General features: G+C 39.1%; 1 protein-coding gene across 1 annotated transcript in view; it reads right to left on the bottom strand.

Moving 5' to 3' along the window:
• The window catches only part of LOC102276527 (teneurin-1), a 413,260-nt gene that overhangs the window by 262,908 nt on the left and 135,042 nt on the right, over positions 1-15,310 (bottom strand). The window contains exons 6-8 of the mRNA XM_070365791.1: positions 14,931-15,032; positions 13,320-13,514; positions 9,500-9,700 (exon numbers count right to left, since the gene is read on the bottom strand). Of these exons, the coding sequence (XP_070221892.1) occupies positions 9,500-9,700; positions 13,320-13,514; positions 14,931-15,032 (498 nt within the window). The remainder of the gene's footprint in view (positions 1-9,499; positions 9,701-13,319; positions 13,515-14,930; positions 15,033-15,310) is intronic.

The raw sequence follows: 15,310 nt of genomic DNA, 5'->3' as shown, positions 1-15,310 counted from the left end.
CCCAATCCCTCCCAGCATCAGAGTCTTTTCCAATGAGTCAATTCTTCGCATGAGGTGGCCAAAGTACTGGAGTTTCAGCTTTAGCATCATTCCTTCCAAAGAACACCCAGGACTGATCTCCTTTAGAATGGACTGGTTGGATCTCCTTGCAGTCCAAGGAACTCTCAAGAGTCTTCTCCAACAACACAGTTCAAAAGCATCAATTCTTCGGCACTCAGCTTTCTTCATAGTCCAACTCTCACATCCATACATGACCACAGGAAAAACCATAGCCTTGACTAGATGGACCTTTGTTGGCAAAGTAACGTCTCTGCTTTTGAATATGCTATCTAGGTTGGTCCTTACGCAAATCATTCAACCTTTCTGGGCCTCAGTTTTCTTCTATAAAAGGAAGGACAAAACTAGGTGATCTCTAAGATCTAATCTAGTGTGAATATTCTATGATTATGTCAAAATCTGTCAAATAAAAAATAAACAAAGACAGCTGGAAATGAAAGTAGGCAGTATTATTTAGAATGCTTTAACTTTCATTGTTTGACATGCACAATTCAATTTTAAAAATGAATGGACCTACCAGAAAAGTGTGGCAAGCTGTCTCTGATTGTTTAAATTGTTTACTCTTGATTCCACTGTTAATTTTCGCTCCTATGGCTTCAGAAATATCTTTTTTTCCATTTATTTCAATAATAAAAATTTATTTATATAAATTTAAATCAAATTTATTTATTTTATTCTTGGCTTCACTGGGTGTTTGTTGCTGCACACAGGCTTTCTCTAGTTGTGGCGAGCGAGGGGCCACTCTCTCTAATTTTGGTGCTCGGCTTACTCTTGTTGCAGAGCACTGGGCTCTAGAGCATGCTGGCTTCAGTAGTTGTGGCTCGCAGCCTCTACAGCATGAGCTCAGTAGTTGTGGTACTCAGGCTTAGTTGCTGTGTGACATGTGGAATCTTCCCGGACCAGGGATCAACTCCAGGCCCTCTGCACTGGCAGGTGGATTCTAATCCACTGTATCACCAGGGAAGTCCCAGAAACATCTTTTAAACAATACTTCTCAGAACACTCTTTTAAAGCTCACTAGCTGAACCATTTTTCTAGCTGGAATAAACTCTTCTAGGTTTGTAGAACTCTAATGTGTTTACACATAACCCAGTAGAAAAAAATTCTTGACTTAATTGCAACTTAAATATTTTTCTCCACTTAAAGTGAAAATGTTAATTATTAAAATAAATTGAAATGTGAATTTAGCTGAAAAACACATTTTACAGATGTATAAATTGAGATCCATAGTGGCTGATTAGTCCAAGATTACATGGAGAGTTAGGGCTGTGCCAGGACATCAGAGGCATCAGCTGATCTGGGTAACCCAGAGTTTTGGTGAGGGTTCAGAGTGGGAAACAGATTGTTAGCTGAACCTTGGGCCTGTACAGGATCAGGGATCCATACTGAAACCAATCTAGAAGCAAATGTGCCTTGCAAAAATAGGTTAGAAGAAAATGATCTGTCTCAGGCTTGAGTCTGAAGATGTTAAATAACAAGCCTCCTCTGAGACTTCATGGCAACTAGCTGAGTTTCATGCGGGTTTGGAGCCTGCTGCTGCTGCTGCTGCTGCTAAATCGCTTCAGTCGTCTGACTCTGTGCAACCCCATAGATGGCAGCCCACCAGGCTCCCCCATCCCTGGGATTCTCCAGGCAGGAACACTGGAGTGGGTTGCCATTTCCTTCTCCAATGCATGAAAGTGAAAAGTGAAAGTGAAGTCACTCAGTCATGTCCGACTCTTAGCGACCCCATGGACTGCAGCCTACCAGGCTCCTCCATCCATGGGATATTGCAGGCAAGAGTACTGGAGTGGGGTGCCATCGCCTTCTCTGTTGGAGCCTGAGTTTGTACTAAATGTATGGTCCCAAAACTGTAACTTGAGATTTTTAATTTAAACTTTAAATTAGTACAAATGGTCATCATGTTGTACACCTGAAACTAATAAATATTGTAAATCAACTACAGTAAAAAAATAAAGTTTTACCCTGGTTTGTAGTGCAGACAACTTCTTATGAGAAACAAACATAAATCTTCCCCAGACTTAGAATTTCAACATATTTTAACCAACTATAAAAAATGAACAGAAGTAAGAAAGCAAGCCAATCATATGCAAGAGTTGACAGAAACAAGAAACCATAGATCCAGGCCCACAAAGCCTTAACATGATCTATTTATCAGATATAGCATGTAAAATAACTATGTTTAATATGCATAAAGAAAATAGTAGATAAAGACAGGATTAAGGAGCAAGAAATTTCCAAAAATTAATGAGAGATATTTGAAAAACAAACTAAATAATTTTAGAAATGAAATCACTGAAATTTAAAATTTAAATGAAGGGTAAACATCATAGTAAACACAGCTGAAGAGATATTTCATGAGCCAGAAGACAAATTTGAAGAAATTGCCAATAAAATAACAGAGAAACAAAGAAATGGAAAATTGGGAAAAGCATAAAAGACATAGAGGCCAGAGTGGGAGAGTCTAATGGAAATTCCAAAAGGAAGTAGCAGAGAAAGTGTGAAAATCAAAATTCATTGAGATAGTGACTAAATATTTTCTATGATTTATGGAAGACATGGGTTCTTATATTCAAGAGGCTCAGCAAGTCACAAGCAGGATAAAAACAAGATTAATCCACACTGATCTTTAGGATAAGACATTGGGTTGTGAATTCTATTGCCAACTTCAATGCTGAAGCACACACAATAAAGTAACTTTCCCCATGTCTCACAGCAGATTAGTTCCTTCAGCTATAAAATGAGGAAACATTATTAACCCTGCTTATACCTTAACGATGTTATGAGAATAAGAGAAACTTGTTTGCTAGGTTACTGGGAATGTGGAAGTATAAGTCAAGTTCTTACCAGGTGAAAATGTATGGTCCTTCTTTAATGAAGGACAAATCTCTGTCCTTTCCAACGACTCAGAAGAATGAAAGTGAAAGTCGCTCAGTCGTGTCCTACTCTTTGCCATCCCATGGACTATACAGCCCATGGGATTCTCCAGGCCAGAATACTGGAGTGGGTAGCCTTTCCCTTCTCCAGGGGATCTTCTCAACCCAGGGATCAAACCCAGGTCTCCCACATTGCAGGTGGATTCTTTACCAGTTGAGCCACAAGGGAAACCCAATAATACTGGAGTGGGTAGCCTATCCCTTTCTGATGACTCAGAAGAATACATGTAAAGCAAATCTCTGGAAAGGTTCTAGAGGTAGTTTTTATTATTAAAGCTCAATATGCAATCCACACTCTAACAATGTCCCTGGAGTATGGCCATAATAATGAATGAAGGGACTTCGCTGGCAGTCCAGTGGTTAAGAATCCCCTTTCCAATGCTGGGGATGTGGGTTTGATTCCTGGTGGGGGAACTGAGATTCCACTTGCTGTGGGGGTGGCTGGGTCCACAAGCCACAACTACTGAGCCCAGCACAACCTAACTAGAGAGTCTGTGCACTGCAACGAAAGATCCCAAGTACCAACCCATGCAGCCAAAAATAAAAGTAAGTACATGATTGAAAATAAGGCTTTATTAAAAAAAAATAATGAAATGAAGAAAATGGCTATGTCAGTATTTGGAGAAAAAATTAAAACCAATGGATAAATGCAGGGTGTTTTTATTACAGGAATGAAAGTATCTTTCAGTTTATGAGGGAGGGGGAGATATATGAGGGAGTATGAGAGTTTATATGTATGAGATGTATGAGAGTTTATGAGGGAGTGCTCTTTAATATCTCTAATAATTTGATTTTGTACAGGATTGGAACAACTTATTCTGATCCTTCTCCATGTCTTGGCCACTGATTTTGCACAACTGAATTCTGGCTTCCTTCGAAGTCTCTCTCAACCATCTCTACTAGAGACCCTTTCTACCTTCCTGCCCCGCCCCTGCTCAGACCAACCCCCACCCCCCATGTCAGAGAAGCAGACAGCAGGTCAGACTGTGGAGGGGAGCACCCAGGTGGCCGCCTTTCCTGCAGGATCTCACCTCCAGGGCCAAACACATCTTTTAGATTACACCCTTTTCTGGGTCTATTTCATTTCATGCAGATGAACATGAATTGAGAAAAATGCCAAACAGAGAATGAACTTGGAATTCAGAAAAAGTTTGGGTGAATGAGAAATGCATTTAATGGTGCAGTACAAAATTTTCCTGGTTTCTTTTGATGTTCCTATTGGTCTTTCCAAAGGCACTCCTTATTATTAACTGTACTTGAGCCATGTAAATACGCATGGCTCCTCACACTCAGGTTTACTTAGTTACATTTTCTTACCTCACAGTTGCCACCTTATATATATGTCCCTGGTTTGAAAAACAATTTTAAAGCTTTAATGTCCTGGAACAGTCAGCGGAGTTAGCTCAGATTTACAGAGAGGGAGCTGCAAATTTATCTCATTGTTCAAACCTGTCAAATTGTCAAAAGTTTCACTGGATTTTTGCACTGCAGTCTGCTAATGATGGCAGAAAAGGTATGGTTTTTATCACCTCAGAACAAAATGTAAAAGATGTATTTTGAAAACATTTGATATTTGATGTGCTTTAAATCACACCATAAGATTTGATGGCTATTAAACGGACTCTCTTTGATAAAGATAAGGTATTTTTGAATCTTAGAATTTTGGGGGGGTTGATTTCTATTTTCATTCAAGACAAAAAACTTAGGGGGTGTCAAACCATCTCTGAGTAGGATGTATTGCTAGGAAATCATGATAATAGTATGATTTTTTTTTCCATTTCATATCTGCCTCCCAGAAAATATTTTTGTGGATTCTTACATTCTTAGTCTGACTTGAATTCTATTAAGGATGCTTTTGGGGTTGTATTTCTAGTGCCACCAATGAACTGCACTGACAGATTCCGCAGGTCTACAGTTAATGTTTCTACCTCACTGTGGTGTTAATGGTGTAGCCACTATGTTTCAAGGAGGGGTTTATTTTATTAAATCAATCAAACCAGAGTCACCTTAAGGTTTACCCTTTATTTCTTCCAGAATAGAAAAAAAATGACTTTAAAATAAACTTGATCAGAGGTTGTCGTACTTTGCAAGTTAAAAATAATTAAGCCTACATAGGAATTAGTCATAAGCCTTTTTGTCCCTGTATTCTAAAAAGCAATATAAAACTTCCCATCATGTTTCAGTGACTGACTATCTATATTTGAGCTTTTTAGTCCATGAAATTTGTTCATTATAATATATTAACATTGTTTGATAACCAGTAGAGACTTTTCTTTTGTGAACTCAGCTACAGCTCTTAAGAAATTCAGGTGTGTATCCCAAACTGAATAGACAAGATTATCTGCAATCCTAGGTTCCTAATCTGGGTACACTGATTATCTCTTTTCTATTGAAGATACTTAATTTCAGTTACTTTATATATGAGTGGATTTTTCTCTTCAGTGGCATGATGAATGACTATATAGTTGTGCCCGTAGCATGTACATTCTGTTTTGAACAAAGCTTCTTTATCAAATGGCATGTACAACCCTGCTGTTACTGTAATATCTATAGGAAAAATACAGTGTACACTAATCATTTCAAATGGTCTACTCAATACCTGGAAATTTCAGGAAAGTGATGCATTATATGTGATAGATATATAGAATCAGATGAAAACTTTTTGATTATTGGCACTTTCAATAAAGGGGAAAATGAATAATGTTCTAAAAGCATATACTTGTATAATCAAGGAAAGTTTTTCTAGCAATTATAATTATATGAGCCTTTTACAACTTCCTCCTCTAATTATCTGTTTTATTAGTAGATGCATATCACCATCCATTAGGGAACACTTAAAAACATAACAAGACATTGTTATATACACACATGTTTATGTGTGTGTGTACATGTGTATCTCTACGAATAGAGGTAGATTCTCAAACAAAATGGTCTATATATCAAAGTGTGGATTTCATTATAACATAAACAAAGCTATTTGCAATTAATATTTTCTCACCATAAACAATATGGAGTTGAGAGTTTATGAACTGTATCCACAAATCATTGATAATCAGTGTCAACAGCTCAATATACAGGCTAAAGAACCATAGATCTCAGTATTGAAAAGGGCCTTAAGAGCCACTTGGCTAATCTTCTACTATTTCAAAAATGAGGCAGATGAGACTCAAAAAAGTTAAATGAGTTACTCAAAATCACTATGCTGTGAATACACACACAAGCACACATGAGCACAAGCACACACACACTGTCATCTCTCCAATGGACAAAATGGCCACATGTCATAGGATAGCCTGAAAATAAATATCCTTACAACAAAGCCTTATGGAATCTTCACCCAGAACTACAGATGATTCCTGTTATATAGTAACTGTGTACACACACACACACACACACACACACACACACACAGCTTCCCAGGTGGCTCAGTGGTAAAGAATCTGCCTGCCAATGCAGAAAATGCAGGAGACTCAGGGGTTCGACCCTTGAGTTGGGAAGATTCCCTGGAGGAGGGCATGGCAACCCACTCCAGTATTCTTGCCTGAAAAATTTCATGGACAAAGAAGCCTGGCAGGCTATGGTCCATAGTTCAGGAATACTTCAGGACCTAATGTGCCATCTCTCTAGCTGATTAATCCAGTTCTAAGATCCAGGATAATGAGAGGGGATGATGGTAGAAAGGACAGAAACTGTCCTCTCTTTGTGGATGCTTATCTTCCATAAATTTCACAGTCTGTTATATGAGAATAACAATAGATAGAGTGGCTCACAGGAAGTTTCATCAAGAAGAAAGGAGTACAAAGCTCTAAATTCTGCTTTTATGCTCCCCTCAGAGACTATGAGACCAGGAGAAGCCAGATTTTATGAAAGACATGTAGTAGATGTGTTTTACAATGCTGATCTTCAAAGCTGCAGCCGGTATCTTCAGTATAGGGCTAAATGTATTACTGAGATTTCATGGCAAGGAGCTCTATTTTAAGGGAGCGTGATTTGACCTGCAGTATATCCAAATCTAAACTATGTTATAACAAGCTTCTGTTGTATTCCCCTTGAGGTGTTTTTTAAAGACTAATGAGTTAACCTTTGTGAAGTACCATGAGACCTCCAGGTGAAAGAACCCTATATCAAGTATCCATTCAGTGCCGCTAACAATACTCAGTGTACCTAGAAAACAGACTGAAAATAATCAGTAAACCATTCACTGCAGTCCCCTTGGTATCAGAGCAACACTGTTAACATGCTAACAGCTAAGCTTCATGCGCTTAGAGGAAGAGAATGATCAATGGCAAAGAGCATATCCACCTTTGAAATGACATGATCCATTATAAGAATCAGATGTTAAATTGCTTCCTGTACTGAGCATACTCAATTAAAAGTCTGCACAGTGAGATCATCTCGATGGTTAAATATGCTCTGTGGGAACAACCTTTATGGAGCTTAAAAATCACAGAAGGACTATTCCTACCATGACACCAGAGATTCAGGAGGCATTTCCTGTCCCTATTTTTCAAGTTGGTAGTTTTATTAGGAAGGCTTTTGCCTGAGAGACTGCAGAGTTTGGGGTTATACCTATTCATCCTTTTGCTTCTCTGACCAAGAGGTGCTTCTAGTGTTCTTTTTCTATTGCATCCAGAATGGATGGATGTGGCTTTAGTCCACTTTTGAAAGTGAAAGTGGAAATTGCTCCGTTGTGTCTGACTTTTTACCATTCCATGGACTAATTCTCCAGTCCAGAATACTGCAGTGGGTAGCCTTTCCCTTCTCCAGGGGATCTTCCCAACCCAGGGATCGAACCTGGGTCTCCTGCACTGCAAGCAGATTCTTTACCAATTGAGCTATCAGGGAAGCCCCCATTCTAATTTAGTCTACCTTGAATCCATGTTATATCTGGACAAGAATGCAGGTGATATTTGATGCCCTTCATCTCCTCGAATGTTCCCTTTTCCATAAGCTAATCTATTCGCCTGAGTTCCTGCTCCTTGTCTAACTCCTCCTTTGGTGGGGTGAGGGTGGAGGCTGAAAAGAAATGCTAGATGTGGCATGAAATCAACAGTCCTGCAAACAACTTTCAGGTTTGCAATTAGCCAGCTCTATGACCTTGGAAAAATAATTTAACCTCACTAGCTCTCACTTTCCTCTTGTTTCAAAGACTTATATAGCTCTTATTCATTGTTGACTTTATCTCCTCCAGCCAGACTCCAAGTTCCAGTAGTGCAGGAATCATGTATTCCTCACTGATGTATCCCGGGAGTTAGCACATGGGCCACAGTAAGTGCTCAAGGAAAATCTGTTCACAGAATATTTTAGGCGGACTTCTCTGGTGGTCCAGTGGCTAAGACTTCGTGTTCCCAATGCAGGAGGCTCGAGTTCGATTCCTGGTCAGGGAACTAGATTTCACAGGCTGCAACTAAGACTTGTTACCAGTCACCCATCTCCCAAGGTAGAAATCATAGTTAGTGGTAATTCCTGCCTCCAGCAGCACTTATATAGTAACCATGTCCTGTTTCCTAACCTCGACCTAAAACACAATCTGTTATAAACTGCGCAGTAGCTTCTTACTGTGTCAAGAAGAAATGCAAGTTCCTTAGCATGGCGTGCAAACAAAACTCCCTGCGTTCTCATCCCTGCCCATCTCTCCAATTATATCTTCTGGATTCCTAGGTGCAGCCACACCCAATGACTAGCAATTTGTCAAATGGAATATTTGGTTTCACATTTCTTAGTTTAAATTATTCCTTCTGCCTGGGATATTCTTGGCTCTCAAATCCACCTGATAAACATATAATTATCTTTTTAGTGTTCATTCAAGTGTTAAGATGTTTCCAAAGTCAGAAAAGGGAACCCTCCTACACTGTTGGGGGGAATGTAAATTGGCGCAGCCATTATGGAAAACAGTATGAAGAGTCTTTAAAACACTAAAAATAGAGTTGCCATATGATCCAGCAATCCCACTCCTAGGCATATATCCAGAGAAAACTCTAACTTGAAAAGATACATGAACCCCAATGTTCATTGCAGCACTGTTTACAATAGTCAAGATATGGAGGCAACCTAGATGTTCATGGACAGAAGAATGGATAAAGAAGATGTAGTACATATATACAATGGAATGCTACTCAGCCATAGAAAAGAATAAAATGATACCATTTGTAGCAACATGGATGGACCTGGGGATTGTCATCCTGAGTGAAGTAAGACATAGATTTGAAATAATCTATAGAGAATTGATCATAACAGACTTCAGAATGGATGGAATAACTACAGGAGAGTGCAAAATGAAGACAGAGGTTCAACTACGGAACTATGACAATGAAAAATGCGATGAAAAGCCCAGTGGTGTGAAAGCCCAGTTGTATATGAAAACTCAGTAAAATACAAGCCTAGAAAACATGGGGAAGCCCCTTATGAAGGCATACAGATCTGACTTTAAGAAATATTACCTTAAGGAAAGACCAGTAAGAACTCAGGAGTGAGAGAAGGGGGTGAAGAATTAGACTCGGATGTACCTGTTGAGCAGTCAGCCCCTGTCCACTTGGGATCGCAGCTGCACGTGCCAGTTTCCAGCAGAAAAGTCCCGTGTCCTGAGCACTGCTCCTGACATATTGGAAGTGGCGTTTCACAGTTGACTCCTCCCCAACCAGTAGAACAGTGACATTCTCCTTTTACACAGATGCCATGGCCAGAACACATGGGGTCTAAGCAGTCCTCTGAAGGCCAGAAAAAAAAAAAAAAAGGCGGGGGTGGGGGGAAAGGTTGAAAGTGAACAGGTGTGGCCAGGACACTGAGATACATTGATTTTCCGATATTACATTATTTATGCTATTTTCATTAGGCAATAAAATGACTTACGTAAATGCTGTGTTTGAACCAGAATATTATCAACACTTAAAAACATGGAAGGCTACCATAAAGGTTGCAATCTAAATGTAGAAGAAGGAAACCACAGATACGTTCTATGAAATTAAGAGCAGCATGTAGCACTCCCACACAAGTGGGTGGGTGGACCAGAATGAGCCTTCAGTAGGGATTCCTCAGCTTTGCAAAAAAAAAAAAAAATCAAGAATTTTTGGTAAGTCATTCTCTGTCTTCTGAAATTGGAATCATAGCTCCCAGAAATGGCTTTTATTTGATGTGTCTAGAGGAATTTTTATATATATTTAAGTTTGGATTATTTAAGGTATTGGCTGAGGTGACTGCTGTTTCATGGAATCATATAATATAACTAATTTCTTATAATCTCTCATTTATTCCTAAGAAGCACTGAAAATGCAACATTTTAAACACAATTTAAAAATTCTTTGCCTCCTGGATTCTCTTTCTACCAGGACACCGTGACATAGTTTTCAATGCTTTAGAATATCACAGACTCAATTATATTTGACTCTGATTCTGTGAAGTCTGGAAATTTTTGGACACATTCTAACAAATACTCTAAACTATTTCACAAGTAGATTTCTATGCTTGCCTTGGGGAAAATTATTTTGTGCTTTTAACTGAGTGACCACCCCACAGGTAACAGGAAAGTTGATGTCCAAATTCTGATCTTCCCATACAAATAAGATGAGACCAAAATAAGCTAACCATTATGAGGACGTACGCTTTGAATTACTTTTCTAGCAATGGAAACAGGCTGATACGATCTGCCATCATTTGCAAGACTGGCCTAGTTTTAGTGTGTAGCATGTGCCATGGAATGGGCTTCCCAGGTGGCTCAGTGATAAAGAATCTGCCTGCAATGCAGGAGATGTGGGTTCCATCCCTGGGTCAGGGAAGATCCCCTGGAGGAGAAAATGGCAACCCACTCCAATATTCTTGCCTGGAAAATCCCATGGACAGAGGAGCCTCAAGGGCTACAGTCCATAAGGCTGCAAAGAGCTGGACACAACTTAGTGACTAAACAGCAACAACAAATGTGACTTGGAATAGAGTTAAGTCTAACTAGGCATTTTATAATTAGTGTTATTGCCATTATAAATAGCCCATGATCTCAGGGTCATTAGCACAATGCTTTAATACCTGAGCTAATCAGCAAATAAACACCAGAAGGTACATCTAATTTGATCTATTCGTTATTTGGAGGGAGAGGAAAAGTGTGTGTGTGTGTGTGTGTGCGAGTGCGCTCAGTCACTTCAGTTGTGTCCGACTCTTTGCGACCCTATGGACTGTAGCCACTAGGCTCCCCTGTCCGTAGGGATTCTCCAGGTAAGAATACTGGAGTGGGTTGCCATGCCCTCCTCCAGGGAATCTTCCCAACCCAGGGATCAAACCCACATCTCTTATGTCTCCTGCATTGGCAGGCAGGTTCTTTAGTGTTCAATATTATTTCAAAAGGAGGTAATTTTGTTGCATCAAAATATAACAAATTTAATAAATAAAACAGTATTAACTTAATATAGGTTTATTCTTTTTTTTAGAAGACCACCTTCAATGAGTAGGTAAGTCATACTTAAGTCAGAGGCACAAAGTCATTTGGCTGCAGGGACCAGGTGGGCTGGATATAAGAAAGCAGGGTGTGCTGGGAATAAGTGTCCGGTTTAAAGGAAGCTGCTGCCTCTGTGTGTGTGTCTGTGTGTTGGTTGCTGAGTCATATCTGACTCTTTGTTACCCAATGGACTGTAGAGCCTGCCTGGTTCATCTGTCCATGGGATTCTCTAGGCAAGAATACTGGAGTGGGTTGCCATTTCCTCCTCCACAGGGGATCTTCCCGACCAAGGGATCGAACCCAGGTCTCCTGCATTGCAGGTGGATTCTCTATTGCCTGAGCTACTAGGGAAGCCCAAGTTGCTGTTAATTGGCTCCAATCATTGCTACCATGTAGGAGTGTGGGCTGAGGGTCACCAGATATTTTTGTTGCTCAAAAGAGGCCAGAAATAGAGATTTTTATATGATACTTCTCTATTTTAAATTTTGCAAAATACACCACAGTAAACAACAATGAAAACACCACCACCACCACTTAGTGAAACAAAATCCACCCATGCGCCCATTCAGGCTGTGAGTTCCTGTTTGTGAAATCTGACTTAAAACATTTTTTATTAAAAAAATTTGTATTTGGAAAGTTTCTACCTTTAAACGTGGTACTCCTTGCTATCTTGGTTAGTCTATGAATTTTCTTTGTGGCCTAGAAGGCAAACTGTAGCCAAGTCCTTTTTCAACTATTTACAAAATTTAAATTAGGACGGTCTAACCTAGGTTAAACGTTTTTTAGGGCAGATTGTAGATGTTGTAATAGACACCATTTTTTGGGGGGGGTGAAAACATGTGTGTATCTATATAGCATCTGAATGTATAGCTTAAATATCATGATTGCTGATGGATCCCCATAAAAACAGCTTCTAAAAGTAAGTCAGGAACTTTACTGCCTGTCAAGTCCCAATGACATTCATATTGGAACAGATACAATCTTCACACCAAAATTCTACTATGGCTAATGGAAGGTGGAAAGCTAAACTCTTGTTTGCTCATGGAGCAGAATGAGATTAAACCCTTTAAAATGCTGTGTAATAGTCTTAATGAGCCATCTTTAAAAAGCAATTATAGTGCATTTTCAGCAATCTATTTCCTGAACAACAGTTGTGATGAGACCATCTCCCATGGTAATGGTTTAATATTATTTCTGAAATCAGTCTTATTTGAGGAATGTGGCATGAAAAAGGTCTGATTACTAGCAAACTTATTTTCCAATGTGTCTTCTTTAAATGATAAAACTACTGCTGTTTCAAAGTATGTTTTTTACATGATAAAATTATTGTGCATGTATGTGTAATGCTCCTTTGGGGTGAATTTTAATATAAAGGCATTGTCTTGAAACTCATTAGTGGTAAGTCTACTTCCTTAGGCAGGGAGGTCAAGTTTCAGCATGAGGTATATAAAAATAAATAATATAAAGCAATAATAATAATGGTAATTACAAATCACTCCCAAAGAAAACGTTTATGAAATGGTTCCAAATGTGCACAATAATATTATTTTTATTATGTGCTTTAGAGAAAGATGTAGCCTAGTGCACTCTGTAATAATGAAAGCATATAAATTAACACCTAAAATAATCATGATGGAAATTTTCATCATAAAACAGTGTTAAAATGAGGGGGGCGTATGGCATTTTCCACTACTGCTCTGTAAGGGTCAGAGGTATGGCCTCATGTTATTATTAGAGGCTGTCAGAAGAGACATGAACTCCCATTGCTCCATGTACTAAGTAGACATGTTGTGCATTTATCGTTTGCAAAGACCACTTATGTCTCTTCTAGAAACACAGAATGACACCTTGGACCATTCAGTGAGCGAAAAGCCTGAAGCAATATATTAACACAGGGCTCTGACCTTCCTCGCATATTTCTCCTTTGTATCCTGGCACACAGATGCAAACTCCCATGATGCAGGTGCCGTGGCCAAAGCACGTTGGATCAATGCATTGCTCTTCTGGAACGTCGCACTCTGGCCCCTTCCAGCCATTTCGGCAGACACAGTGTCCTTTTTCATATTCTCCATTCCCACCACACAGCACAGGGCACGAATCTGAAGGTTGGCAAATGAACTTGTAATGTTCTCATAATGCTTGTAAAATCTCCAAAGAGTAATTCTCTATCGATTCTCATATAATATTTCTGGCAAAAAAATTGTACTATTTCTGGCTTAGCCTTTATTAAATCGGCACATGTTCATGATTACAAACAGAATTTTCCTCTTAAGGGATTGGGGGAAAGATAAATTATAAAAACACCCTGAGTGAAGAAATTATTTCAAGCACTTGCTTTTGATACTCTTAAACAACTATCATCATCACCATCATCATTATTATAAGTTAGGATTTTTCTCTCTTTTGGGGTTTCTTCCTCAGGCAGATAAAATTCATAGAACTAGGAGGGAGGTATTCCTATTATAGAGTGTTATCTTTCAAAAGTTGGGCATTTAGAGATTGGTACTGGACAGATGTCTGTGCCTATTCCAGCTGTGCAGACCTTCATTGGAACATTCACTCTGCTCTGTTATTCTTTGTCTTCTTATTAAAAAAAATATGGACCTCCCTGAGGGCAGGGCCTATATCTCGTCTTATTCATTTTTTTCCATACCAGCCATAACCTCTGCTTCTACCCCCTACCCTCCTTAAGATCTATTGGAGAACTGGGAATCTAGCAAGTGCTATTGAATTCTCTGCTGAATAGAATTTAATCTAAAGAAACTGAGTGGCTGAGAAACCTGAGATGAAAGCATTAGCAGACTGAGAACTTTAAGAACACATTGTGAACAAGCAGAAAGCATCTCTAAAGTATTGATAATAACTGTAAGCCTGTGGGGAAAACCCAGCATGATTTACCCACAGCTTTTCAAGAATTAAACTATGGGCAAGTCTGGTTTAGTAAAGTTTGAAACTTTAACTTCTGCCTTCCCAGTCTTTGCTTTATAAGCTACTCAGCTAGCTGGTGACTGTCCACCTCTTCCACTTTACCCTAGTTTGTGTAAGTGGTTACCCAAAGTTCCTCCATTATAAATGAGTTTATGAAGGGAATAGAAGTACTGAGTTGGCCAAAAGGTTTGCTTGAGCTTTTCCGTAAGATGCTATGGGAAAACCTGAATTAACTTTTTGGCCAATCCAATATCATGGAGTAGTTGGTTTCAGAGGATCCAGGTATCTCAGTGGTTAGATAACCTTAGTTAAGTGATTTGACTTCTCTGATGTTATTTCTTTGCCCATTAAGCCAGGATAATAGATCTATAGCATAGGATTATTATACAATATATGAATTAAAAGTACCACAAAGTGTTTAGAATGGTGCCTGGCAGAGCAAGTGCTCGACTTTCGGTAGAGACCATCGCGGATGTTGCTACTGCTACTCTCACTCCTATCCCTCCTCCTCTTCCTATTGTTACTAATTCTAAGTTCTCAAATGACGTCAAGTTCCCTAACCAATCGGTATAACAGGGCAACCTTACCTCTAGCACAGTCAGGTCCAAGGAATCCTGGGAAGCAGTGACAATGGCCAGAGATACATTCTCCATTTCCATTGCAATTTGTTGAACAGTCATCCATTATTTCTATTAATAGAGAGAAAAAGAAGAAAAAAAAAAGAACAAAGCTATAGGCTGCACAGTCTTTATTTTTTACTAAATTGCGAAAACCCTGGGCCTATAACAATCTTTGCCCTCTGCTATCTACAAAGCACTACTGTCTAAAGTCAGATGCCAAAGATTTCTGTAAGAGGTCACAGTACCAAATTATTTAAAGCACCCTGGATTTGCTGAATTGGCTATTCAAGAGTGGGATTAAAAACCAACCTCACCTCTAAAATGCATCAAGGGTCTAGATGAGCTGA

This window comes from Bos mutus, chromosome X (genome assembly GCF_027580195.1).
Source record: "Bos mutus isolate GX-2022 chromosome X, NWIPB_WYAK_1.1, whole genome shotgun sequence".
Classification (NCBI taxonomy): domain Eukaryota; kingdom Metazoa; phylum Chordata; class Mammalia; order Artiodactyla; family Bovidae; genus Bos; species Bos mutus.
This window is presented reverse-complemented; position numbering and strand designations above follow the sequence as displayed.